The sequence below is a fragment of the Corapipo altera genome, unplaced genomic scaffold (genome assembly GCF_003945725.1).
Source record: "Corapipo altera isolate COAL_440 unplaced genomic scaffold, ASM394572v1 24, whole genome shotgun sequence".
Taxonomy (NCBI): domain Eukaryota; kingdom Metazoa; phylum Chordata; class Aves; order Passeriformes; family Pipridae; genus Corapipo; species Corapipo altera.
In genome coordinates this window covers 232,224-257,660 of record NW_020884903.1, presented here as the reverse complement: position 1 = coordinate 257,660, position 25,437 = coordinate 232,224, and the positions used below count along the sequence as shown (strand labels likewise).

Genomic DNA, 25,437 nt, shown 5'->3' with positions numbered 1-25,437 from the left:
GACATGGTTTAGTGATGTGCTTGGCAATGCTGGGTTAATGGTTGGACTTGATGATCTTAGAGTCTTAATGATTCTATGATTCTACAGCTGACTGTCTCAGGCTGGGTAATATCCAGTCTTTGCTGTTGAAACAGTTTCACTTGTGCAGATAATTAACCACTGAGTGAAGCAGTGAGAACCTCATTTATAATATGCTGGTGAAGGGAAGCAAACTGGAGGTGCTGGGACTGAGGGTTATGTTTCCAAAGAGAGTTGTGTAGGGCAAAATATCCCAAATTTCTGCAGTGATGCAGTTATGCCTGTGCTCTGTTGCTGACCCTAACCCAAAGCCTCCTTCTTGTTACAGAAAAGATTCCCATAAAAAATAGGAACATTACTTGAAGTTGTAAAAAATTATTATTAAAAAAAGCTGTTTCTCAGTCCCAGTTACAAGCACTTCAGTTGTCATATAAGTGTCTTCTGAAACCTGTATATTTTTAATAAGAAGAACTCTAATGTCAGCAAAGTAATATTAAAAGAAATGAAATTGCTTGATTGGGAAAGAACTTGCAACATTTCCAGGTTTCCTTAGGTTTTGTTCAAGATAATAGCTTTTGCTTTAAAATGCTATATTTGCACATATAGTACTCCATAGTACAAAACTTGCCAGTAGTTTCATATGCTATCCTGGCAATCAGAGATAAGAATGTCTCAGCTGTAATTTCTTTTTCTTTTCTGTGGTCCTGTCATTGTGTTGGAGGCTTGAGAAACACAATGCTGCTATGTAAGATGAGGGCTCTAGAGATTATACACCTGTGATTCAAATCTCTCTTGTACAAAACTTAATTAACATATGAGAAGATATGTTTCTGAATGAAAATCTTAATATTTAATATGGTTTTATGGTTAATATTGCCTTTATGTTAGTATTTACTTTGTTTTTGCAGCCCATTTTTCTGCAATTTGCAAGAGGTAAAGTGGAACAAACAATGTGACTCTACAGTTAAATGTAGTGCCAATTTGAAGTAACTCTTTCCAAGTTTGTGCTATCTTCTCCAGATGACCTAAAATACTTCAAGAAGTAAAGTGGAAACAAAAAGTGTTACCAAAATAAATTGGGCAAATGAAAAACTTTCTGGTTTCACCTCTATGAAAGTAATGGTGCAGGAAAAAAAAAAAAAAGAAAACAATAAAAAGGAAATGGGTCTTCAAATTTTTTAAATTTTTAAGAAGTAGAAAGGGCCTTGAATATAAATATCTAAATGACCTCAAGTGATGTTCATTTGAAACAAGAATAGACACGTGAATCCAAATCCAGGCAAAATTTTTCAACTAACAATTGATTATTGAGTATCACTAGATAGTAATGTCAAACATACACTTATGTATAATGGATATAGTTCTGTGGATAAACACCAACAAGCCCAACAGGAAAATTCAAATACTAAGCTCTTTATTCAGGTCACTTCTTAGTTTTATCTAAAGTAGCCTCTGCTATACTTTAGTATTTTTGCAAAATCTAAGTTGCATCCTTTTCTGTAGTCACTGTACAGAAGAGTGTTCATGAAGCAACAGTGTTGATGTGCAGTTTGTGCTATGTGAGGATTTTATCACAGGGAAAATAGTGGAGTAGGACTAGGGACTAGGTAACCTGCAAGACCTTGATCTGGACCCAATTCTCTGATGTTGAGGTCCCACTTGAGTGGAAAACATGCCCAGAGCATGGACATAGACAGCTTGAAGGAGCCACAGCTTGCTTTCTCATGAGGACAAAAAAATCTCCATGTGCAAGTAGACCCTCCTTCCCCACATTTCAAGTCTTCTTCACACCATGACAGCTTGAAGAAGTAAAAGGAGAAAAATGAAAACTGGCAAAAGCAAGAGCAAGTATGCAACTTGCAGCTTTGCTGATTACAGTTTGCAAAACTGCAAAACCCTTGGCTCCTATAAGAAAGTGTGTCTCACTGTGTAAAGATTGCCCCTTCACACCCAGCCCTCCCCAGCAGCTCCTAGGGCTGTTTGTAGCCACACACTGCTTCTTTGGCTTCAGTAGAGGCAGGAGAAGGGGGGTGTGCTGCTTCTCCTGAGGTGTGAGCAACATCTGTGCAGGTGAGGGGTGGCAGCTCTCTTGCTTAATCCAATGTTGTGGCCATCCATCTTCTTCCCTATCCAGTCCTCAGGGGATGCCAGCGTGGGCAGGTTGGCTCCTGTGGGAAAACCTTCAACAGCAACGCTCCATCCTCCATGTGTTTTTGAGAAGCTTTGAGTCAGATCTGCAAAAGCTGCACTACAGGCCTGTCAAACAGGATTTCTGGATTAAACTCATTTATCACTTTTTTGAGAAGCTCAGTCATTTGCTTTTGCTCAATCTTTCACTGCTTTTCCATTTGTTATTTTTCTGTCTAGCAGTATCAGAAAATACCATTGTGTCACAGACAGATTATCTACCACCAAAAGGGCCAAACACTTGCTTAGAGGGAAAACAGAAGGTACTGGTGTGGCTCAGATGTTTGCATGTATTTTGCAGGTCAAATAAAACAGCAAAGAAGATGTGGTGTAATTCAAGTAAACCAACCAGACAGAGGAGAGATACTAACTTACAATTAATTAGACTGCCAGACAGTGAGAGTAAATGTTCGTCTGAGCAATATTGTAACCAGGATCGTGACAGGGCTGGGTAAATAATACACTTTCAGAAACATGAGAGGACCATGATCTTGGCACTGCTTATCCTTTGGTTTATTATAGGTGAGGGTTAAGAAGGTGGCTTCCAGACGTCATAGTCAAGCATGGAATTTATTTTAATGAGACCTGCTACGTGGAAACAATTCCCCTTCAAATAAAATTGTTGTGGAAGCTGTGTTAGGGAACACAGATTATTGCCAGAATGATTATTGCCAGCAATATTGCCTGGACTTGTGACAAATCTGTCAACAACTTAAAATTAATATAGCCACTGGAGCGCATCTCTCATTTTTAAAGACTGCCTTTAAAGAGCTCTTCTCAGAAAATCCTATTTTTTTTCCTTCCTGTAATTGGGTTTGTCAATCCACTATCTCCTCTCTAAAGTGAGTAAATTAAAACACAGAGTATTAGGAAAGAAGTATCTGCTAGAAAGACAGCCTGGAAAATGCCTCTTGGCTAATGGACTTCATCCAGCAGCTACAGCTGGTGCAGACATTGTGGATGCCACTATGCCTTTATGCTGTTGGAATAAGGTGAGACAGAGATGTAACAAAAGCATGCTGAGGACATGATTTTGTAGTGGTGTGAAAGAGCTTACAGGTGCCTTTTCATGCAGGACTGAAATAACTAAGGAATAGGGTGTTGCAGCCTGCTCCCAGAACACATTCTGGCAGCATGCTCTGGGAGCATTCTGGCAGACAATTTCTACATTCGCTGGGTGCAGAATCTCTTTGTGCAGGGAGGGAACTCTGTCTCTTCATGCACAGAAACAAGGACAGTGATAACACAATCTCTGTCTGAGAATAAGAAATCAAAACAAACCCTCTGTTTGGGAGTTTCAGAAGCCCTGCATAATGTTGTTGTCTTTAGTTTCTCTGTTGGACTAGGGGGGAAAGGCTAATAGCATCTGTTTTTTGCATTTCTGCAGAACAATGCCTGTGACTTTAGCATTTACAACTCAGTGACTCTACTGAGAAAGTAGAAAAATGCTGGCATTGATATTTTAACATGCTGAATAAACACCAAGAAATGAGGACAGTTGGCTTGGACCACCAACCTTGATAAGGCAATACAGATAGTACCTGACCTGGAAATAAATATACATATGCTAGCTAGGCATATCAAATGAGGCTGAAAGATGTTAAAAGGTCATGGTACTGTTCCTCCCTATGAAACTAGAGAACGCTGATACCCTGCTCCTTCTCCTCCAGGGAGATTCTGTTCCACATATCAGGTAAAAGGTTGGAACATTTTAAAATAAAGGGCAAGATTTTAGAATCTGGTTCAAGAAAGCAGAGTCCTCCTTTGGGCCACCTAAATAATGGTTGTAGACAGGATTTGGGTTTTGTGTTGTACAGTAGGAAATAGTAATAACACAAAAGGTAAACAGGGAAGTAAACCTCATGATAGAATAGCATTTAATCTGTTTTCCCCTCTAAAGAGCTCCATTTGAATATGCATTTCTACTAGCCTTCCTATAGCTCTGCCTGATCAAAAGCAAATGACAGGATTTGGAAAGGAGAAACATTTTCTGCTGCTTCAAATTTATTTATCTCAGCTCATGGCTTATGCAGTGCAATTCTAAAGAAGATTTTAGAGTGACTCTGAAGATCTCTCTGAAACCACAGGCTGGGTGCTCTGGTGTGGTCATGGAGCAATTAGAGATTTAGGAAGAGCTGTGAAAGAAAGCAAAAATAAACCAGAAAGCATATTGTACCAGTGTATTAATCCAAGGTATGATGGTAGTTGAAATACCAGGTGCAGTTCTGGTCATCTCATCTCAAAATGTACAGTCTGAAACTAGAAAAGGATCAGATATCTGCAAAGAGGGTAGGGGGAGGTGTGGAATGCTTTCTGTTGGGGGAAGGTAAGACCCTGGGGCTCTTACCTTGGAAAAGAGATGAACATGTGCAAGTGATGTTAATGAATGATGTGATAGATGTGCAGAGAGTGAAGAAAGAAAATTTTTCACCCAGTGTGGCATGTAAGCATGGAAGAGATTATAAAGTGGCAGATAAAAACAGGTTCAAAAGAAAGTACCATTTTCATATACAAAATTATAAGCTCACTGTTACAGCCAGGATGCAACCTCTGGCTCAGGATGTCCCTAGGTCTTTACTTGAAACTAAAAGGTTTTATCAAGGGATTTTACTCTCCATGAATTTTCTTTTTACCCGTTCTTGACCAGGAACTGGAAACTGGTCTAAAAGCACCATCAGCAATACTCAATGGAACACTTCTCAGCAGTGTCTTCCTTAGTCCAGATCAACTTTCTGAAAGAGCAAATGACTGAAGGAAAGTGTTGTGTTATTAAACTGAGAATAGTAGATAATTAGAGGATCCACATGGATCCATTATTCAGCTCACAATTATTATATGCACTTTGGATAACTGAGTGCTCTCTCTCCTGTACCACTCCAAAGTATTGCTCTTAGGAGACAGCACAACTCTTGTTCAGCTGCCTCTTCCCAGGAAAGAAGAGAGGAAAAGACATCTAGAAAGGTGATTTTCTGTTCCTGAGAACATACACAAAAGAACTGACCAATGGATGCCACAGCATGAAGGATCCAGGAGTAATATCATCATGGCTGGGCTTCGCGAATGAAGATTTGGGAAGGCTCTATCCACATTTGTTACAGGCATGCTGGTGGTTTATGAGGCCAATACGAGATAGACATGTCCGATTGCAAAAGGCACAGCAGAAAGACTCCTTAGATGGTGTATTCTGCAAGACACAGTTCTTTCTGTGCTACCTTTTCTCCTCAAGAGTGATCCCGCATGCTTTCTCAAAGAAGACAGCTGCGTTATAGATGGTGTGTCTCCAGGCCTCCTGATTGGAGGCCAGAGTAGACCAGTTATGGTGATCAATATGGCCAAGGCTGAGATGTTGTTTCAGGGAGTCCTTGTATCTTTTCTTTGGGGCTCTTCTCTTGTGGTAGCCAGTGGCAAGTTCACCATAAAGCAAGATCTTAGGGAGGCGGTGGTCCTTCATCCTTGAGACGTGCCCTGCCCAACGCAGCTGTGTTCTCATCAACATGGCCTCAATACTTGTGACTGCTGCTTGTTCCAGTATAGATGTATTGGTCACAAAATCTGACCAGTGGATGTTTAGGATTGTACGGAGACAGCGTTGATGGAAGCGTTCTAGGAGACGCAGGTGGTGGTGGGAGATGACCCATGATTTGGAACCGTATAAGAGAGTAGACAACACTCTGGCTTTGCAAACACTGATCTTGGTGCTTTTCTTCAAGTGTTTATTGCGCCATACTCTTTTGTGGAGTTTTCCAAAAGCACTCTATGCCTTTGCTAACCTGTTGTCTATCTCCCCGTCAATCTTACCATCTGAGGAGATGAGGCTACCTAGGTAATTAAACTGCTGGACTGATTTGAGCTCTGATTGGCCAATGGTGATGTGAACATATACACAAGAACTGACCAAGGGATGCCACAGCATGAAGGATCCAGGAGTAATAACCTAGAAAATAATCAGGTGGCTGCAGCAAAAGTTCCTCAATCAAGAGACATTGTTTAGCAAACTCAGAACTGAGTGGCAATCAGCCGTGCATGTATGCTGTTTTTATTCTAGTCATCATACCTCAGTAAAAGTCCCAGTTCCGTTTCTGTTTCTCAGGCTTCATTATGATAAAGATCTCTGGCATTAATCTGAAGGATTCAGGGGATATTTTTGTAAAGTGAGATGTGGAAGGCAGAAAAGATGAAGGTGAGATATTCAACTTCAAACACTTGGAGTGTTTAAGTAAAAAATACAACTGTCAAACAAAGACAGCCTATAGGAATTTATTCTTTCCTTTTCAAATTATTTTAGAGTGTTGTAAGTGAAAGATAGGAAATCCCCGCTATCATATAGGAGTTCCATCAACATAATGCCAGCAGGGAGTGATGGGAATTTCTATGCATGCCCCCCATTAATTCCCTACACGAGTGCATAATCTGGACTGTATATGAAAACTAAACTGTCAGCAAGGCCAAACTCTCCTTTAGGAACAAAGTGCTAGTCTGGATTTAACAGCACTGTAAATGCCTGAGCTGAAAGTTTTACCACGTTTTTCAACTACTTTTATGAAAATAGAAACTTCTTGACATTTTAACTTAAATTCAAATAGTACCATTCCCCTTCTTGATCTAGAAACAACCAGGAATCAAGTAGCCTTCCAAAAGGTCCAGCCTAAAGCCCTGAGGAAATCTGATGGCAGTCAGTGTCAAAATTCCAGGTTTGTCCCATTTTAAAATAGGACAGAAATAAAAGTCATCTGCTAAGTAAAGAACTGCAGTTCATTACAGACTATAGTTCAATTATGAAAAGTAATGGAAGTAGTTTGCCTTTGATGTTTCACATCACTTATTTGATGATGAGTTTTTCCAATACATTTGTGGTTTTCCCTAGTGATTGTACCACATCATTGTCCAATCCAGGAGTGAGGCCATTGCATATCCTACTTCACAACATCCTTTTTATAGTACTCTCTCTGGACTGTGCCCAAGTGTTTTCTGCATGGATTTCTGTCCCTAGAGCTGGATCTGCCTCTCTTGGACACCCTTCCACCAGTGCCTGGTGTCAGACCCCACAACATCTCTCTACTGTAGACATCATCTGTGCCTTGACTGACTCATTGGTGCCTAACATTGGAAAGCCTTGGCCCCAGTCCTGTAGTGTGTACCGCAGGCCCTCACTGGCTGTGCTTTTCTTTACATGGAAACCAGGATACAGGAAGGGGAGGAAGGAAGGAGAATCAGTGCGTGGTTGCTTTTACCCCCTGTATCAAGCTTTTTTTGACAGTGGGGAGCACAGAGGAGAGGAGCTGCCTCATTGCAATGCCAGGCAAGTTGAATACAGTTGGATCTGATGAGATGGGAACTAAAGGAAAGGAAACTCTTGCTGACAGTGCTGGAAGTGGCAGGGCAAAAAGATGAGGTCTGGAAAGCAGATGTGGGAGGGGATGTGACGTTGAGGCAAGGAACTAGATGGAGAAGGATAAAAAATTACATTAGGAAAGACATTAAGAGAACTAGAGAATGAGAGACTGATTTAGCAGGGACTGTGTAGGGAGAGAACTCACTCTGAGCAAAAGGATGGGCACAAAGAAACAAAGGAAGTAAAGACGGGAGAATGAAACTGGACCAGTGTGATCTTACACACAATCTCAATGAATAGATCATTACTACATATTTGGGAAATTAAACACTCTTATTGTGTTGGAGACACAATCTTGGTACTCTATATCTTGGTACTTTTGCACGGATACAGCCTAAGGAAAACGTTAGCCCAAGTATATAATATCTGTAATGCTACATTATGCATGTGCAACATTCTCAGGGACCCAGTGCTAGCACAAGTTTTGATTATATGTGTACAGCATGCTGTGTAAGATATCCAGGATAAGGGAGGAAGACAATCCCTGATAGTGGTACGTGGCTGGGATAACGAGCCTTTCTGAGAAACTCTGTGCCTTAATTCTGCTCCTGTATCTGAACATGTAAGTGGTGAGCTTATGCTGTGTAGAAAAATGCCCAGACCATCAATGTGGTGATATTGCAACAGAGATGAATAAACTTTGGAGATTTATAAAAGGCTGACAACTAATTAGCATATTCCATAGATCTGGGAGTTAGATATGTGTTGCTTTGGGAAAGGAGAATGGAAGTGTTTGGAGCTTTGCTAACACAAGTTGCAACCATGCCAAAAATGAACCTAAAATGATTGCCTCAAATATGCTTCGCAGTCCTCAGAATCCCTCCCAGGCTGGTGAGGGAGGCAGCCTTCCCTCTGATTTCCTCTTCTTCCTTTCCACTCATTCTCCATTTCTCTGTGCTATGTTAAATGGTGCTACTTCACTCAGCTCTTCACTTCTACTGTATTGGAGTGGTTTGGGAGAGCAGTAGAAATGGCAACACTGGTGACTCTGCCGTACAATTTCTGCAGAGAAACTTAAATGCATAATTACTTTGGATATATTTGCACATCACCATTTTGTTTCAGAACCAGACAATTTCAGGACTGTAAATTTTGGAAATGTAGAGGTTATGAGTTCAGATGCATTCTTCAGAATTACTCAGTAATCTCAGTGACTTCAGGATCTATCAAAACTGGATATATGAACTCTCCAAGCCCCAAACCAAGAGCTATTAAATGTACATTTCTATCAGGTATATTGTTTATTTTCTCTATTAGATTTAATATCAAGGGGCATCAGTGGTATGTTTGTAATGATGAGTTTGTTAAAAGTACATTTGGTTATGTGTTTAATAACTCTGAATCTATGGCTCTAAAAATTTATAAACTCTTGCTTATAAAGCAAGACAGCAACATATTTTAGTACTTTAATTGTGTTTTGGAGTTCTTCTTAACAGTTTTTTTTCCTCAATTTAACAATATATTTTTTATTTGAGACTGAAAAACTCCAATTTAATGATTGAAGATCAATCCTATAAGATGAGTCCCAAAGCAAAGAGAGCAAAACAGAATCTGATATCTGAGGACAAAGAGAACGAAGCCATGGACTATTCAGTGCCCATATTCACGGGACGGTATGTTAATTTTCATTTTGTTTTGTATATTATTCCTGACATTTTATTAATAAATTATAAAATAACTAATCCTTTAATCTATTTTTACACTCATGGATCTCATGGTGGTAGTTTGCACTTCACGTGAGTATAAAAAGACAAAGAGAAGTCAACTCACTGGCAGAAAGTCAGACTGATTATCCAGAGCCAGGACAAATGAACCTATGTGTCAGGACTGTGTTTTGAACACATTGTCAGGGCCACTTTCTATGAAATGAAAATATAATTATAACCCTACTTATTGGGAACTTGACAAGCATGTTGTCCACATTATTTAGCTTATTCTTTTGTTTTGAAGACTTACTCTGTAATCAAATGTCTCTAACCAAGCATTAAACATAGAAACAACAAAACAATGTGCTAATGTCTTGTCCCGGCAAAGGGAAAAGCTGGAATGAAACCAAACACCCTCTCAATTCCATTGTAATTATTCATACTGCTCTCACGTATTGGTGGTATTTCTTGTATGGTTACTATTGATGTAATACATCTTACTGCAGCAGTGTTCTCAGTAAAGCTGAATGTGAACTTTATGTGGAAGCCAGAACCAACATGAGCAAGGAGGATCCCCTGCCCTTTTTGGGGCATGGCACAGTGATTTTAGTAGGTATGTCCAACACTTTCAGCATAGTCACTTTTTCAGATTAATACATCTGGGGTGTGGTGTGGAAAACTGGTTCCTGCTTAGAGGTCAGGAGAAAAATTTTTTGCCTATTTGCGGTTGAACAGAAACCTCCCTACAACTTGACTTTCCTCTGCACAGCAGAATTTTTCATGGGACACTTCCAAGTTGTTTCCGGGAGCCCATGCTTTTCTGTCTACTGTTTAGTCAACACCCAATGGCACTTTCCCTTTGTATCCAAACTTGTGGTTTTGTGTAAAACTGAGTTCCAGTTTGTCAGTGGAAGATATTATTGCTCTGGCCTTCTGAGCATTTATGATGCTTTTGTGATGAGACCAGCAGTTTTGGTTTTATTAACTCCCTCCCACTATCTCGGAGTAATTTTTTTCTCACCCCTTGTATATTCCTGTGTTGGATTCACTGCTCTTTGATCCAACCAACATTAAGAAACACACTGTTGCCTTTAAAAAAAATTGCTCTGGAGTTTCCTCTTTATCTTTTGTGATAGAAATACATAAATAGTTATGTGATAGTCTAAACAAAACTTGCAATAACATATTCTCCATATTCTCAAGGCTTCTCACTACTTTTGCATGCCACATGGTGCTTATGCTTATGTAGCAGTAGATTCCTCATCCCCCATGCCCTCAAGCACAAATATCCTCACTTTTTACTGTATCTTAGGTCTACAAAGGTAAAATTTACAGTTTTGGACAATAGTTGAAAAACATGATTTATAATTAGTACTTTGCTTTTTTACAGGCCTCTGTGATCTTAGCACATCATGTTAACATCTTAACAAAGCATAAGAAATACTTTTATTTTATTTTAATTTTTTTTCTTAATGCATATGGTAATATCTAACTCAATGTGATAGTGTGTAACTTTATTTGTGTCTGTGCAGTAGTTTGGGATTCTACATTAAAAGATACTGTCAGATTCTTATATAATTGTTACTATTCTTCTTCTTCTTCCTGTTGTTGATATCAATCTTACTTTTTGTACATGGCAATTCAGAAAGCTGTGTGTGCTTTTCTGCCGCTGAAATGACCCAAAAAGTTTGTTTGATTACTTTTCTTATAAATGTTAAAAAGAGATTTTTAGGGTGCCCAACTCAACATGGCATGAAATGATATCTGGTTTAGGCTTTTTTCTGTTGTCGTCATGCTCATGACTACGTGCCAAGACTGTGGAAGTTGCGTGCTGCATTCCTGTCAGATATTTATTCTTGTTTGAGAGATAACAGCTGAAGGCCACTGAACCATGTGCATGTTATATGTCATTCCCAAATTCCCCTGTGAAATTGATGTGTTGTTTCCCATGGGCAGATAGCTGTTAAAAAGGAATAGTTATTTATAAAGGTCAGCTCTCTGTGGGTTCATTGGAGTTCTTGCCCATACTACTGGATGACCTTCAGCGATATGTCACCATTTCCATTATTTAGTTCTATTTCAGAACCTTCACGTTCTGCTGTAAAAAACTCCTTTGCTCAGATTATTCACTTTTACAATTGTTCCTCTTAAACACTTGGGCTAATCCTTGCAAAACAAAATTATGGACAGCCAGGCAGCATTCTAGACAATAAAACACTCAGAGCTTGATTTAATGCCATAGATGCTAAAGATATTGAGTGTGGCTTGTGGAACTATTTGCAACCACTAATAAGTCTATGCCAAAGGACTGTAGATGGCAAATACTCTTAAAATTACCTTTTGTGTGTGCCACAAAATGGGAGTTTGATCTTGTTATGTCTGCTTGAAAAGTGTTTTCTACTAAAACCCCTGAGACATGATTGCTGGATTAATTCTTGAATACTACCATATAGTGTCTTAGTACATTCATCATTTCAGGAAGCACATTTCTCTTTTATCTGGGAAGATTATAACAGGAAGAAATTATCAGAAAGTCTAAATATTTAATACTGTTGATCAAAACCACCTGGGAACCACAACTGCAGTTGACTAGGATGAGTCCTATATTAGTCTGAGGATACTCATCAGCTCCCAGAAGATGTTCAATGCCTTGAGGAACCAGTCCATACTGTGAAGTTGCTGAGATCTTAACTACTGTAATTAAGGAGGAAATAATATCAGTTTGCCTTTGAAGAAAAATGCCATGGATTCATTTAAACTGAATGTAGATAGTTATATTCATTTTGATTAAACTGATTTTTATAAATTGTTTTAGAACATCTTGGCCATATATATCTGTAGCTTCAGATTATAGTTTTAGGGGCAGCTGATGTGCCTACTTGAAGGGAATCTATCATTTCATTGATTCTTTAAGGATCATCTTCTTAATGCAGACCGAAACACAGGAAGCTGAGCTTGACATAGGTCAAAGGTCTGTGCTGTTAAGTAAGGTTTTTAGTCTTTTCAGCGATTTTTAAATGTAATTAAGTTTACAGCAAATTCGACTGCTTGGCTGTTTTGCATCTCACCAAACTGACTTCATAACTAAGGGGCTGGAGAGCTAATTGTGGACTTAAATCCAAATTTTCTTGAGTATTGAGATGTGCTCTCAAGTGCATAATATTGGCAATCTAAAAGAAAACAGAAAAAAATCATTCTTCCTAATATTTCTGCTTTGTAATGGTAGTAAACATTTTATGATAAAATAGAGAGGCTGTGCTTGAGTGCATTCTGGAAACCGAGGCTGCTGTCTATATAGTGTTTGTGAGATGGCACTTAATAAGAAGTTAAACAGAACCTGGTTTTAGTGTGTCATCTAATGTCACCTTAAAACAACTAAATTCAGCAGAAGGATATTAATGCTTCTTCTTAAGTCAAGGAACTCTCATTGTATATGCACTACTATAGCAGCTATAGTGCCCTGATGATATCACAACAATATGGCTGCAGTGGTACATCCACATAGGAGTGGGGAAACCGGACCAGACCCGTTGAGAGTAACTGTTCTTTGTGTCTCACCCCTGTAAAAAGTCTGAGGAGCAGGCTTCAAGAAAATCCTTAATCACCTTCTTGAAAGCATTACAAGATTGACTGTTCTACAAACAAGGAGAACTTTTTGTTATATACAGTTATGTGGGGGTTTTGTATAAACGACAAGTGAGGACGTTGTTATACAGCTTCAGTTGTCTCCTGCCCCTTTGGTAGTGTTGTTATGAATGCTGCAGCCATAAATCAATAAATAAGATCTGTGGGTGTGCCTTACCCTACTCTTTATGGTGATGGAGATACAAAACCACAGCAGGATAATGGTTAAACTGAAAATGTGTGTGATATAGTCATAGGGAAAGGTGCTGAAAATGGCTATGTCTTTAGATAGTGAAATAGCCTTTTTGCAGAACCCTTCCATGTTTCTACTTTGAATACACATGAGACTGTAGTAGCAGAAATATGTTACAAAAGAGCGTTGGCCACTGTAGGTGGCTAATTTGATAGAAAGTATAAAGGAAATATATTCTCATCATTTCCTAATGGGATTCTGTTTTTTAAAAATTCTTTCAGAGAAGTGAATATCAGTGGGATCACAGACACTGAAGAAGAGAGAATTAAAGAAAGTGCTGCATATGTTGCCAAGAGGAACCTTTTTGCCACAGGTGAAGGAGTTAGTGTCAGCAAGGTAGCCAAGTCAACTTCTGAAGAGGAGCATCATGAAAAAAAATCAAGGAAAGTAGCGATCCGGGAGTCTGCTGAACGTGTGGCCATGAAAAAAACGGTAAAAGAGTGGAAATGAACACCTAGGCTTGTAAACAGTGTGGGTCTTTTTTGTTTGGTGTTTGTAAAGTGCTTAGCATACCAGGGCCTGATTTACTCCATGGGCAATTGCAATAACAGTAGTAAAAATCCCCAAGTATTTTCAATGGAAATCTTTCAAATTCCTTACAAGTCTTGTTATCCAGGTGTCAGATGGATAATGAAAGAGGCACTGTGCCTGAGATAGGCACCAGGCACACTTCTGTTGTGCTGGGAGAAAAAGACAGAGTGGAGGACCAGGGTATGCCTTTTGGTTCATGCCCACACTTGGTTAAATAGCACAGCGTCATTCACCCAGATGATGAGGCAGCTACTGGGCAGAGAATAAAGCTGCCAATATATGTATCTTGCCCATAAGTAGGTGGATGGGTAATTTCTGGACTTTACAGCCTGAGAACAAGCTTGCCCATGGTGTTCACCTCAGAGTTCTAATTATAGGGTGTAAATTAGGGCAGCATTAGGGTGAATTGTGGTAAACTATGTGTAAATTATGGAGGAACATCTGGAACTGAATCTCTAATTGTATGCATTATTGTCTGCTTCTTAAAAAATAATATTCAAAGCATACTTATAAATACGTTATGACCAGACTGGCAGAACATATCAAGTTGAAATATGTTTTATTTAGCAAATTTATTACTATTTTGAGCAGAAGAATTTGCGATATGGTTATAAAATATCCTCATGACATAAAGTTGGAAAGGGTGTAAACACCTTGAAGGACAAGATAAAAATTCAAAGTCATCTCAAAAATTGAGAAACAGTGAAGGTGAAATTTTATAACAACCAATGGAAATTACTACATATAGAAGGAAAAGATCAAATAAATGAGGAATGCCTAGCTAGGTAGAAGTACTTCAGGACCTGAGAGAAATTTAATGTCAGTCAGTCGATTGAACATCAGTCGTACAGAAATAAATGCCATTCTAGAGTATTATCACTAACACATAAAGGGCAGTTATTTAATTGTGTTGGAGTCTGTTGGACCTACGATAATGAGTAGTGACTGTTTGATGAATGTTGAGGACAAATAGAACCTGTCCAGAATCGAGAAAAAATTCTAAGGAAAAGAGATATCGTCCAGTTTATAAAAGACTGAGAGGATTATGAAATCTGTCTTCTTTTAATAATCTCAATACAGGAACTTTAATTCTCCAGATAGGTGAAAGTTAGGGCAGAAAAGAAATCATTTAGCTTGCAGAAAGCAAGATTTATAGCATATTAGTTACCCTGGGAAAGATTCCATCATGAGGAAAGGTTTGAGAGTAGGTCTGTCAGAGATGATCTAGGATACACAATCTTGCTTTAGAGCAAACGTATAGAAGATATTTAAATTTCAGGCCCATTTCACATTTCACTCTGTACTTAAAATAATAAATAGGTAATTAAATGTGGAAAATTATTCTACTTAGAATAGTTTTAAGGAAAAAACCCCAGTAAAATCAAATCTTCCAAGCTATCATGGAAGGAGAACTTCTGGAAAACGAAAACTTTGTTTGCTGTGTCAAGGTGAGACAAATACGTTAAGTATGTCTGTCTGAAGTTTTAAATAAAAAATACAGGGGTTTTTGGTTTTTGTGTGTGTGTGCATTAATAATTTTCACTTCCAGCTGCTGTTATAATCAAGTTTTATAGTCAAGTTCATAATAAAATGTTTCTTTTCCAGCTAGAAGAGACTCAGGCATTCCATAAAAAGTTGAATCAAGATAAACTCTTACATGCTCCCGAGTTTATCATTGAACCTCGTTCCCACACTATCTGGGAAAAGGAAAATGTTGTATTTCGTTGTTCCGTGGCTGGCTGGCCGGCACCCCGTGTTACATGGTAAGTTTGTATCTCTGGCACTGAAAGGCACCAGATAACCAATATCTGAAGTCATCTCAGTGAATCTGATAATTTTTCTGGAAAAGTATAAGTTTAATAAAAAAAATCAGGTACTAATGACAGGCCTGTCAAACACCTTTCAAGTTACCTTGTACAAAAAGAGAGCAAAATATTAAAAGACAAAATAGTACTTTGCATAACAGCACTAGGAGTACATAGATTTTTTCCTTTATTTGGTAGAGATATCAAAGATATTCTTTCTGTCCAATGATAAAGGAAAAATAGCAGTTTAATTTATCATACTATCTATAAGAATGTTTCCCAAATACTTCTGTTTAGTCTACAAATTATGTTAGTGTCCCTGAAGCATTAAAGCACGCTTCGATCAAGAGCAAGCTCCTTGGCTACTGAGCAGCTGTAGTACTGAATCTCTATGAAACTGGAATCTCATGATGATGATATGAAATCTCAATGATGATGATGTGTTCATAGCAGACACATCATCGTTTTTGAAATCAAAGACTTCAGATAGAACTGGAACCATCCAAATATTCTGAAAGCTGTTGGAAATTTTCTATTCACTTGAATGGTCTTTGTACTAAATCTTTGCTGTAATAAACCAAAAATACCTTCCTTAGTCATAGCTGAAGGTCTAATTTGACTTTTGGGTTAAAGTTTACCCTGACTGGAATTGAATTCAGCTTGATTAACAGTGACTTGTGAAGTTTTATTGTCTCACCATCTGCTGAGCTGATCTTTCTTATTTCTTTCATGGTACATATATATCATCAAGTTGTTAGGATAATAAGTAGTAACTTTTTTTTCAGACATAAAATGAGATATGATGTTCATTTTTTAGTTAAAAAAATTCTTCTAGAATTTGTGTATAAAATGTATGCATGTGTTTTTAAAATTAAAAAAGATTAAACCTGTATTCATCATTAATAGGAGTAGGTCCTACGGAACTTGTATTTGTGGAGACAACAGAAAACATCTACTATGTCATGATGTTACATAATACTCATATTTTGCGATTTACTACTTGAATTGCTTAAGGGACTCTGCATTTATTTAAGTCTTATAAAGTTTAATCTCAGGGTTTGACAAAAAATGCTACTGAGAGGTACATTAATAGGCCAGAGCTGATGTCCACAAAGTCACTTGATCTCTCTCCATGGACTCTGACAACCAATAACCAGGTTCTGCATGGAGACATTTTTCCTGTCATGTAAGGATGCGGGTGTCCTGTGTTGACATTCCTCCTGAAGAGGATTCCAGACAAACCCTTGGGATCTGGTCTCAGCTGGACATAAGAAACGGTCAGCTATGCTCATGGCTGTAATCCAGCTCTGTAATCTGAATCCTACCCAAGAACATGAGAGCTGGGTCATTTTCACTTTGGTTGAGATTCACCTTATTCCCAAAACCTGACACGGTTAAACCAAGCCTTCAGCTGTCTGCCTGTGCTCTCACTGTGAACCAGCCTTTCATCCGAGTGCTAAATGTGGATGGTTGAAATTAATACAACGTTTTACAAATCCAAAGGGATTTCAGTTTGCCACAGGCTACTAAAGAAAAAAAAGAGCTCACATCCGTTTCAGCAGGTGTCTTTGCTCTGAGATATAGAACAGTGCTGACCTGGATCTGTCTGCTTTCATTCAACATTTCTAACAAAATGTCAGTCCAGTATTCCAAATAGTCATTCTTTGTATAAGCAAAGAAGACCTTTTCATGCTGTGCCTGAAAAACTATAAAGCTTCACGAACTTTCTCTGAAGAAAATCTTACTGCCTGATGCAGCTGTTCTGACTCCCTTGGGGAACAAAAAAAGCATATGGAAAACCCAGGACATTTGAAACCAGCCGCAGAAAGTATAAACTATCAATGCCTAATGACAGTGGGAGGCTGCAGTACAACATTAGCTAATGACCTGGCTATTCTGGAATTCACGTTTCCAGAAATAACAAGAGGTCCTTCTAACACATGAACCCCATTCTTCCCATAGATGAACATAAATAAGCCAAAATTGAAACAATTATTTTTTTTACTAACTTGATAATGAAGAAAAAGAAGGGAAAGTCTTCTTGCTGCTGGCATGACCAGTTTAAGCTAATTTCTCCACAGCACCCCGTGCTACTGAACAGCTTCGCTGCCAATAGGATCCAAGCGTTGCCCAGCCCTTTGGAGAAAAGTTAAAGAGATTTTGGAGTCAAGTCCTGTTTTCCAGGATTTCATATTCCCTGGAAAATATTAGGAACTGATGGTACTATTCTATTTTCTAAACTGTTTGACACACTAGATGAAATGTAAAGGCACCCAGGTGTTCCCAGGCAGATCAGTCTTGGGGGGGGCACCACCTCGCAAATGGGGTGAAGAGTGTTAGGGAATGGATTACTCTTGCTGAACCCATGTATTATTCTTCGTCTAAGCCAGGATAATAGAGTAGGAGATCTGTACTGAGGTCAGGCATCTCTGCAACTGATTGATGTATAGAATAGAGAGTATTGCCCTGCATTGAGTCCCTTTTCATAGACATTTTGCTGAGAAGAAGATCTGGATAAAAATCATTAGGGTTTATGTTCCTTACTGACTTTGGCACTTGAAAAAATCCCAATATATTACTGTGCCTAAATATTTCCAGCCAGGAAGATATTATTTATTTCATAACACTGACAGTGCTGAAAGAAAATTTTCAGATGTGTTGCAGATATAGCTTCACCTTGAGATAAATTAATAATATTCTTGGAAAAATAAAATTGCTAATTACTGATTTGTTTGGTGAAGTGGGATAAGTCACTGATATCAGACCAGTTCCCTTTCCCGACTAAAAGTCATGAGAGATTTAAAATTTAAAATCTGAAATAAAGAAGCAAAGCTCTTTATCTGGTTATTTCTTATGAGGAGAAATATTTATTTAAGCTACATCAAAGAGATGAAGATACTTTTATCTATCACCATTTATTGTTCCACTTTCTTCATATATGTACCTTATGGAGAACAGGGAAAGCTAAAATAGGGCACTCTCCTAGGAAACATTTTTTCTTTATAGACCTTAAATAAATCCCAAATGTACTGGATACAATTCAGTGTGTAATTTATTAGACTTCTATTGCCAGTTTATTCCATATTACCGGTGGAATACTTACTTGCTTAAGATGGGATTCACTCAAACATTTACCTGATTACCCCATGTATTGTCCAGAATGTGCAACATTTTTTACAACAATTGCTGAGGAAGAACTTACAATGAACCACTGAATTCTCACAAAGAGAGTCTCAAGCTGTTTATATAAATTCTGAAATTAACAGTACCAGCTCACTACTGATCAGTACTGATTGATTAATTCATTCCCTCAAATTACTTACTGGAAATTCTGAACAGTAAACTTTTCCATCCTGAAGATATTCCTGTACCAGAAAACACTCATACTGTATACCAGCCTAACCCCACCAGGACTTCTGTTACATTAGGTACGCAAGCAAAAAAAAAAAAAAGCTAACTTTTTAGCTGACATTTTTGTGAATATGGAGGCTTTAAAAGTAGATCAAATATGCAAACCAAGCAAAATGTATATGATACCTAGTAAGTAAGAATGCTACAGAATTTTCGTTGTTTGCAATTTACAAAACTCTGAGGTGTTGCTCGTGAATTCTCCTTTCCTTTACAAGTAGTAACATGAAATTCATGGTAATATAAACTGATTTCCATCTCACTCAAGACTATTTTCTCCTTTTAATTGGAAAACAAAACCAGAGGCTACGCTTCTGAAATAGTCTTCCCATGCAGAAACTGACGTTCTATTTCAAATATCAAGCACTTCAATTTTTAAAGTATATAATTATACCCTTCTCTTTGTGACATACTCTTTCTTTGCTTCTCCATAGGTACAAAAACAACGTGCCCATTGATGTACAGGCTCACCCTGGCAAGTATATCATTGAAAGCCGATATGGACTGCACTCACTGGAGATTACCACGTAAGGCAATACTAGATAATTTAACAAACGCCTTATGCTGAAACATTGCTACGGATTGAGACCTGCAAAATGTGAACATATCTCTTGGGCATGTAAGAGATACCAAGTAAGGTTGTATCAGAGGTATCAGAAATATCAGCTGAGGTGAATGCTGTCTCATAAAGGTTTAAGAAGTTCTGGTTTACCTCAATGGAGGATATGTAATTTACCTGAGTTACCTGGATATCCTCTTTATGGCTGAGTAAGAAACATGTGGGACATTTGTGATTATTTTTCCCACTTGTCTGCTTGATGAGTGCAGTTAAACATGAAAAAAATTCAGCTAAGGGTAAAAATATGTGAGTTACCTGTTTTTCAAAAACAGCAAAGTTCGTAATTCTTACTGAAATGAGGAACAGAACTGAGATGTCCTCACTTATACACAAGGAAGATCTTTAACAGTACTCATTCTCCAAATGGGAAATTTTTGCAGTTTCTTTTCACTAAAAACATTGACAATATGAGACCCTATCAGCAACAATCTAGATTTGACAATTTATATACTGTTAGGGGTCCTTTGAAAATATTTTACGAAATCTACCATTTCTACAGCTTGCACACTCTCTTTACTCTCTTAGGAGACAGTAAATTGGAGATAAATATTATCACATAGTTTGCCCTGCTTGTGCTGTATTCTCAATTGCAAATACGTAAGTGATATTTGAAAAGAGACATTTATTTCAAACCCTGGGTTTTAACACTGGAAAAAACTTAATGGTTGCAATCAATCCAGTGTCCAGTGTGTCTGTCTCCCAAGATTTTACTTTACAGATTCTACCCGGATTTCTGAGAGTTGCCTTAATCTAAAACTTAGGAGAGGCTATAAGAAGGAGTAAATGTGTGCTCTGCCTAATCATTTCTATAATTTCAGATGTGAATTTGACGACACTGCCCAGTATAGGGCCTCTGCTATGAACGTTAAAGGAGAAGTTTCAGTTTATGCTTCCCTCGTGGTAAAGAGTAGGTTGCAAAATATTTCCTTCAAGTTCTTTTTGTTAAGATGCATATTACCAGTTTTGGTTTTGAGGCTCAGAGAGCCTTTACCTCTTGGTGATAGTAACTGAATTTGTCTTTTTCCATGTAGGGTACAAAGGAGAAATTGATGCAAGTCTTTTGCATGCTGGAAATCTTTCCATGTCTCCATGTAAGTTACAATATGTTTGTTTGACACTTCCATTTATAGTTGTGACATCATGACACATGATTAAGCAGAATATTTAGTAACATTATTTTAAAAGGAAGCAGATCTGATTTATAAAAGTCCTGAGCCCTACAATTTCAGATGCCTCACCAGTGGGGGAATGGCATTGCTTTTTAGGTATATTGGCTCATATAAGAAACATCTTGTTAATGTTGTACATCGCTGTGAAATAAAATCTGTCAACGAGAGAGACACTTCATCTTTTGCAAAACGTAAAACATGGCCTGGGAAAAAAGATAGGGGGTGCATGTGCCTAAGCAGAGAAGATGATTTAATTATTTTTGTCTGCTGCCTATGTGATTCCATTAGTTGGGAAAATACACAGAAAAGATCAAATATCCAGAACTCATTTTGACTATTTTGGATATGAGAAGGTAAAAATTGTAGTTTGTTTTACCTGGGAACCTGGCATTTTGATGTTATTTACAGTATTGCATAGATGCTTCTATGATGACAAGACAATCTACCCACGTATGCCATGTGGATGAAGAGCACTAGGGACCCCAGGAAAGGCTTGACAGATGACACTTCTGGACTTTTCTTTTATTGCTGCAGCACAAATAGAATCAGAGAGATGCTACAAAAGCATACTAACTGGCATTTACATGCCAAAGCTCTGAAATAATAGAGACAAGATTATGTACCACATTACAAAACATAATGTTATACATTTCCAATGTAGTTTAGGATCTATCACTTGGTTGTGGGAAAGAAAGACGGTGATTTGCATATATCCATGGATCACAGGAAGACTGATCACAGCTTCCATCAGTTGTGTAAAAGGCAAATGTGGCCTTAGGTTTTATCAGCTGAGTTGTTATCAAAAGAAACATGTAAGGCCCTGTACCATGTATGTATAGCACAAGTGCAAGGCACATAGGATACTCTGTTTGAAAAACTGCACAACCTGGTAATCAAGGAATAGTTGATTCTTTGTGATAGAAAGGGCTTGGATTATTTAACACTGCAATTACCCTGAAGATGATGACAATATATATATTGTTCCTATTTATAATTTAAACTTTAGCTGAGACTGTATTCATAATCACTGAATACTTTTTCTTCCTACTCTTGTCACAAAAGGAAAGACAAAGTAAACAGCCAGATTATCTTTTTTCCCTTTATACAGTTGCCGTTACCCCTTATGGCTATGCTTCCAGGTTTGAAATCAGCTTTGTCGACAAGTTTGATGTAGCCTTTGGGAGAGAAGGAGAGACAATGAGTCTGGGCTGCACAGTTGTCATCAATCCTGATATCAAGCGCTTCAAACCAGACATTGAATGGTACAGAAATGGTGAGAATATTTGACAATAGAACTATAAACTTCTTTCATGTAAATCTTTACTTATTTCATCATATGTGAACGTTATGATTTGATCATCACTTTCTCAATTTTTCCAACAGTAATATTTTCTCTTTTCAACCAAAATTGTTTCAAAATTTAGCATTTTGATGTTAAACCACAGAAAACTGGTAAGGAACTGTGGAAATGCCTTCTACGAATGTTTTCTTCTTAAAAAATTCTAAATTAGAAGCATTTCAATCAGATCCAACAGCTATATGGCCCATCTACAAAGTCCATATGGCTTTTACTATTCATATATATGCGAAGACATTTCTTAAGTAGTTGCACATGTATGTTGTGCAACAGCTGATAAAAAATCCTGTTGCTCTCTGAAGCTACACTTTGAAATTGAAGACAAAATTTTCATGAGAGCAGAATTAGCTGTGATTTTGTTCAAAGTCAGAAAGTCGTCTAATAAGAATGGTCTCTTGTGTATTTCCAATCTATTAAAATATATTCTCTGTATTCAGAATTTACTCCTCCATAGATTCATGAAATTCTCTAATTCCTAGGTGTTCTTATTACACCATCCAAATGGGTCCAGATGCAGTGGAGCGGGGAGCGAGCTTCATTAACACTGACTCATGCAAACAAGGAAGATGAAGGTCTTTACACCCTACGAGTGGCAATGGGGGAGTACTATGAAGAGTACAGTGGCTATGTCTTTGTTCGAGGTAGGATAATGTGAACTAAACTCACTACAGAACTGAGGAAAACATGCTGGCAAAATCAGTCTCAGATATTCGAGTGGTTTGGGTTTTTTTTCCCCTCCTCATTAAAAAGAGAATAATTATTTTCTATTAATAGATTCTAGCAATACTGTTCCCAGTTGTTATCTCTGTAAAAAATTCAATATGTATCTCGTGCTTTGGTGTCATATGCCAGAATTCTAAACTCTGTTGGCATTCTGAGAAGGAAATTTAGGGTATTGATGTAACTTCCCTACTACTTCTCACTTTCAGCTCGTGAAGAGTATTGAACATAAGTCATAAGGAGGAAAAAACCACATAAAAATAAAAAATAAATTTTTGTAACAATCTCACTTCTAGCTAAACTGCACTATTTTTATCAAGATTTTATGTGCCATTTGAGGGATTGTCTCTAATGCACAGTGCAGGGAAAATCCGTACAGTGGAATGGAAACACAAAGGTCTGCACCTGGCAAAGCTTAGTCTCGTGCAGCAGTGTAGGCTGGTGTCTGACTGGCTCAAAAGCTGCTTTTCAGAAAAGATCCTGGTGGACAACAAGGTGAACATGTCCCCTTGTCACGAAGAAAGGCAGTGGCACCCTGGGCTGCAGTAGGAAGAGCATGACCAGCAGGCTGGGGAGGTGATCCTTCCCCTCTACTCAGCACTGCTGAGACTCATCTGAAATGCTGGATCCAGTTCTCAGCCCCTCAATATGAAAGAGGCATGGACTCACTGGAGTGAGTCCAGTGAAGGGCTGTGAAGGTGATTTAGAGCTTGGAGCATCTCTGACATGAGGAAAGGCTGAGAGATCTGGGACTGTTCAGCATGGAGAAGAGAGATCTTAGGAGGAGCTTATCCACATTATGTACCTGACGGAGGGGAGTAAAGAAGACAGAGACAGGATCTTTTCAGTGATGCTCAGTGCCAGGACAAGAGGAAATGGACATAAGTTCAAATAAGGGAAGCTCATTTAAACATAAAAAGCCCCACACTTTTTTTTTTTACTGTGAGGGTGGTTGAACACTGGAACACATTACCTAGACTGGCTGTGGAGTCTCAATCCTTGGAGACACCCAAACCCTGAATTGACATGGCTCTGAGCAACCAGCTCTAGCTGACTCTGCTTTGAGCCAGAGGACAAACTAGGGAGTCTCTGGAGCTGTCTGCCAATCTCAACCATTCTGTGATTCTCTAAAGTAGTGCAGCAACATGTAGAATAAAAATGTCATTTTTCTGAGTGTTGTTTGCTTGTATCATGAAAAACCTCATTGGATTTTATTGAGAATTATTTCTTTAAAAGGAGCCATTGCTATCAGGTTGTGTGCTGATTCTATATCTATCCCAGCTGCTAAGAGCAGCTGAAGTGTGTAGTGCTAATTCAAAAGGCTCTGGAAATTCTTGGCTCTGAGACCATGCCCAGAATGGCTGTGTTGTTAAGTCCATCAGAGCTGTGTGAGATAACAGCTCAGAAAATATGACTGAAGCAGACATTTTCAGCACCTGAAGAGGCTATTGAAATGAGCATCTGTGACAAGAAATACGACTTGTCTGTCTTTATTTGTTTTACATTCTGCTGCCATATAAATAAATGATCACTCTCAATCCTGTTACATCTTCTAGCAATGCAAGGGTGACCTGAGTGTGAATACACTACTCCTTTCACCAGAGTATCTTACTAGCCAATGAACGTGTTTGCCAAATTCTAATTAGATTAATCATATTCTACATTCCTATTTAAGTGGTCCTCACAGCCTTGGTTGGCTTCTACTAAACTGTAGACAAATTTGCTCTAAAATGGCTGGCTGTGGTATTTTACCTTGAGCCGTTGTCTTTTTGTGTCACACTTAGAAATCCTCATGTGTTGATAGAAGGGAGCAAAGCAGTGATCAGGCTTAAAAAGTTAGGTCTTCAGACGGGCTTTGAGAGCATGTGTGACTCGTCTGCCACGGCTACAGGTCATCATTTGTCAGCAAGACATCAGAGATGAAATCCTAGCCCCCCAGAGGCTGATCAGCAATGCTGGTTGTCCCAGCTATTTCCCAGTCTGTCTTGGAAAGAAACTGTGTTGTCTCATGTTCCGTCAAGTGCTAAATATGGGCAATTAAAACCTTTTGTAAAGAGATCACTGAAGACATGTTGTTATTACTCTTAAAGTTCTTAGTATTTTGTGTTAACTGGATTGTTTACTCTGTACATGATCACTTTTAAAAATGCATTGAGTTGCCTGTAATTAGAACCTGGACTTGGCAAACTCAGTGGAGTTTCAAAAGCTCTGTGTGATGCATCTCTGCATATAAGAGAAGGCACACTGTAAAGCATGTTTTGTTTTGTGGATTTTTTTTAGGAAAACTATTGTTTTACTTAATGAAGCATGTTAAATACTCTTATAAGGCACTTTTTTTCCTGAAAGCCAAAAGCATGAAAAATAGTGATTACTTTATATTGTAATACAAAGTCCTGTAAAGCCTTGTAATATTAAACCTTTTTAAAAAGTCTCGGGTTTAGAGGGAATGTATGACAAATAGTTATTAGCAAAATATTGTTTATTCAGGTATATACATTTAGTCAGGTCTTCTTTTGAAGTAGCTCACAACAGATCTTGAAAATAGAGACATGTAATTGTACAAATTGATGTTATTCTGCAGAGAAACAACCTCTCTGATTTGAAAGTCTTTCACACAATCTTCCTGCAAAGGTTCTTTTTCTCTACATGAAAATCACACCATTTCACAAATCAGACTGTGTAAACAGTAAAATTCCCCAGTACCCAGC

General features: G+C 38.2%; 1 protein-coding gene across 3 annotated transcripts in view; it reads left to right on the top strand.

The window, feature by feature from the left end:
* Positions 1-25,437, top strand: part of MYOM1 (myomesin 1) — a 75,912-nt gene that overhangs the window by 5,080 nt on the left and 45,395 nt on the right. For 2 of the 3 annotated variants that reach the window (XM_027650885.1, XM_027650883.1), the window contains exons 3-10: positions 9,073-9,210; positions 13,342-13,552; positions 15,257-15,414; positions 19,299-19,391; positions 20,302-20,390; positions 20,515-20,574; positions 21,761-21,925; positions 22,489-22,650. In XM_027650885.1, the coding sequence (XP_027506686.1) occupies positions 9,073-9,210; positions 13,342-13,552; positions 15,257-15,414; positions 19,299-19,391; positions 20,302-20,390; positions 20,515-20,574; positions 21,761-21,925; positions 22,489-22,650 (1,076 nt within the window). Of the gene's footprint in view, positions 1-6,191; positions 6,208-9,072; positions 9,211-13,341; positions 13,553-15,256; positions 15,415-19,298; positions 19,392-20,301; positions 20,391-20,514; positions 20,575-21,760; positions 21,926-22,488; positions 22,651-25,437 lie in introns of those variants that run through there. The other variant, XM_027650884.1, reaches the window with a different exon arrangement.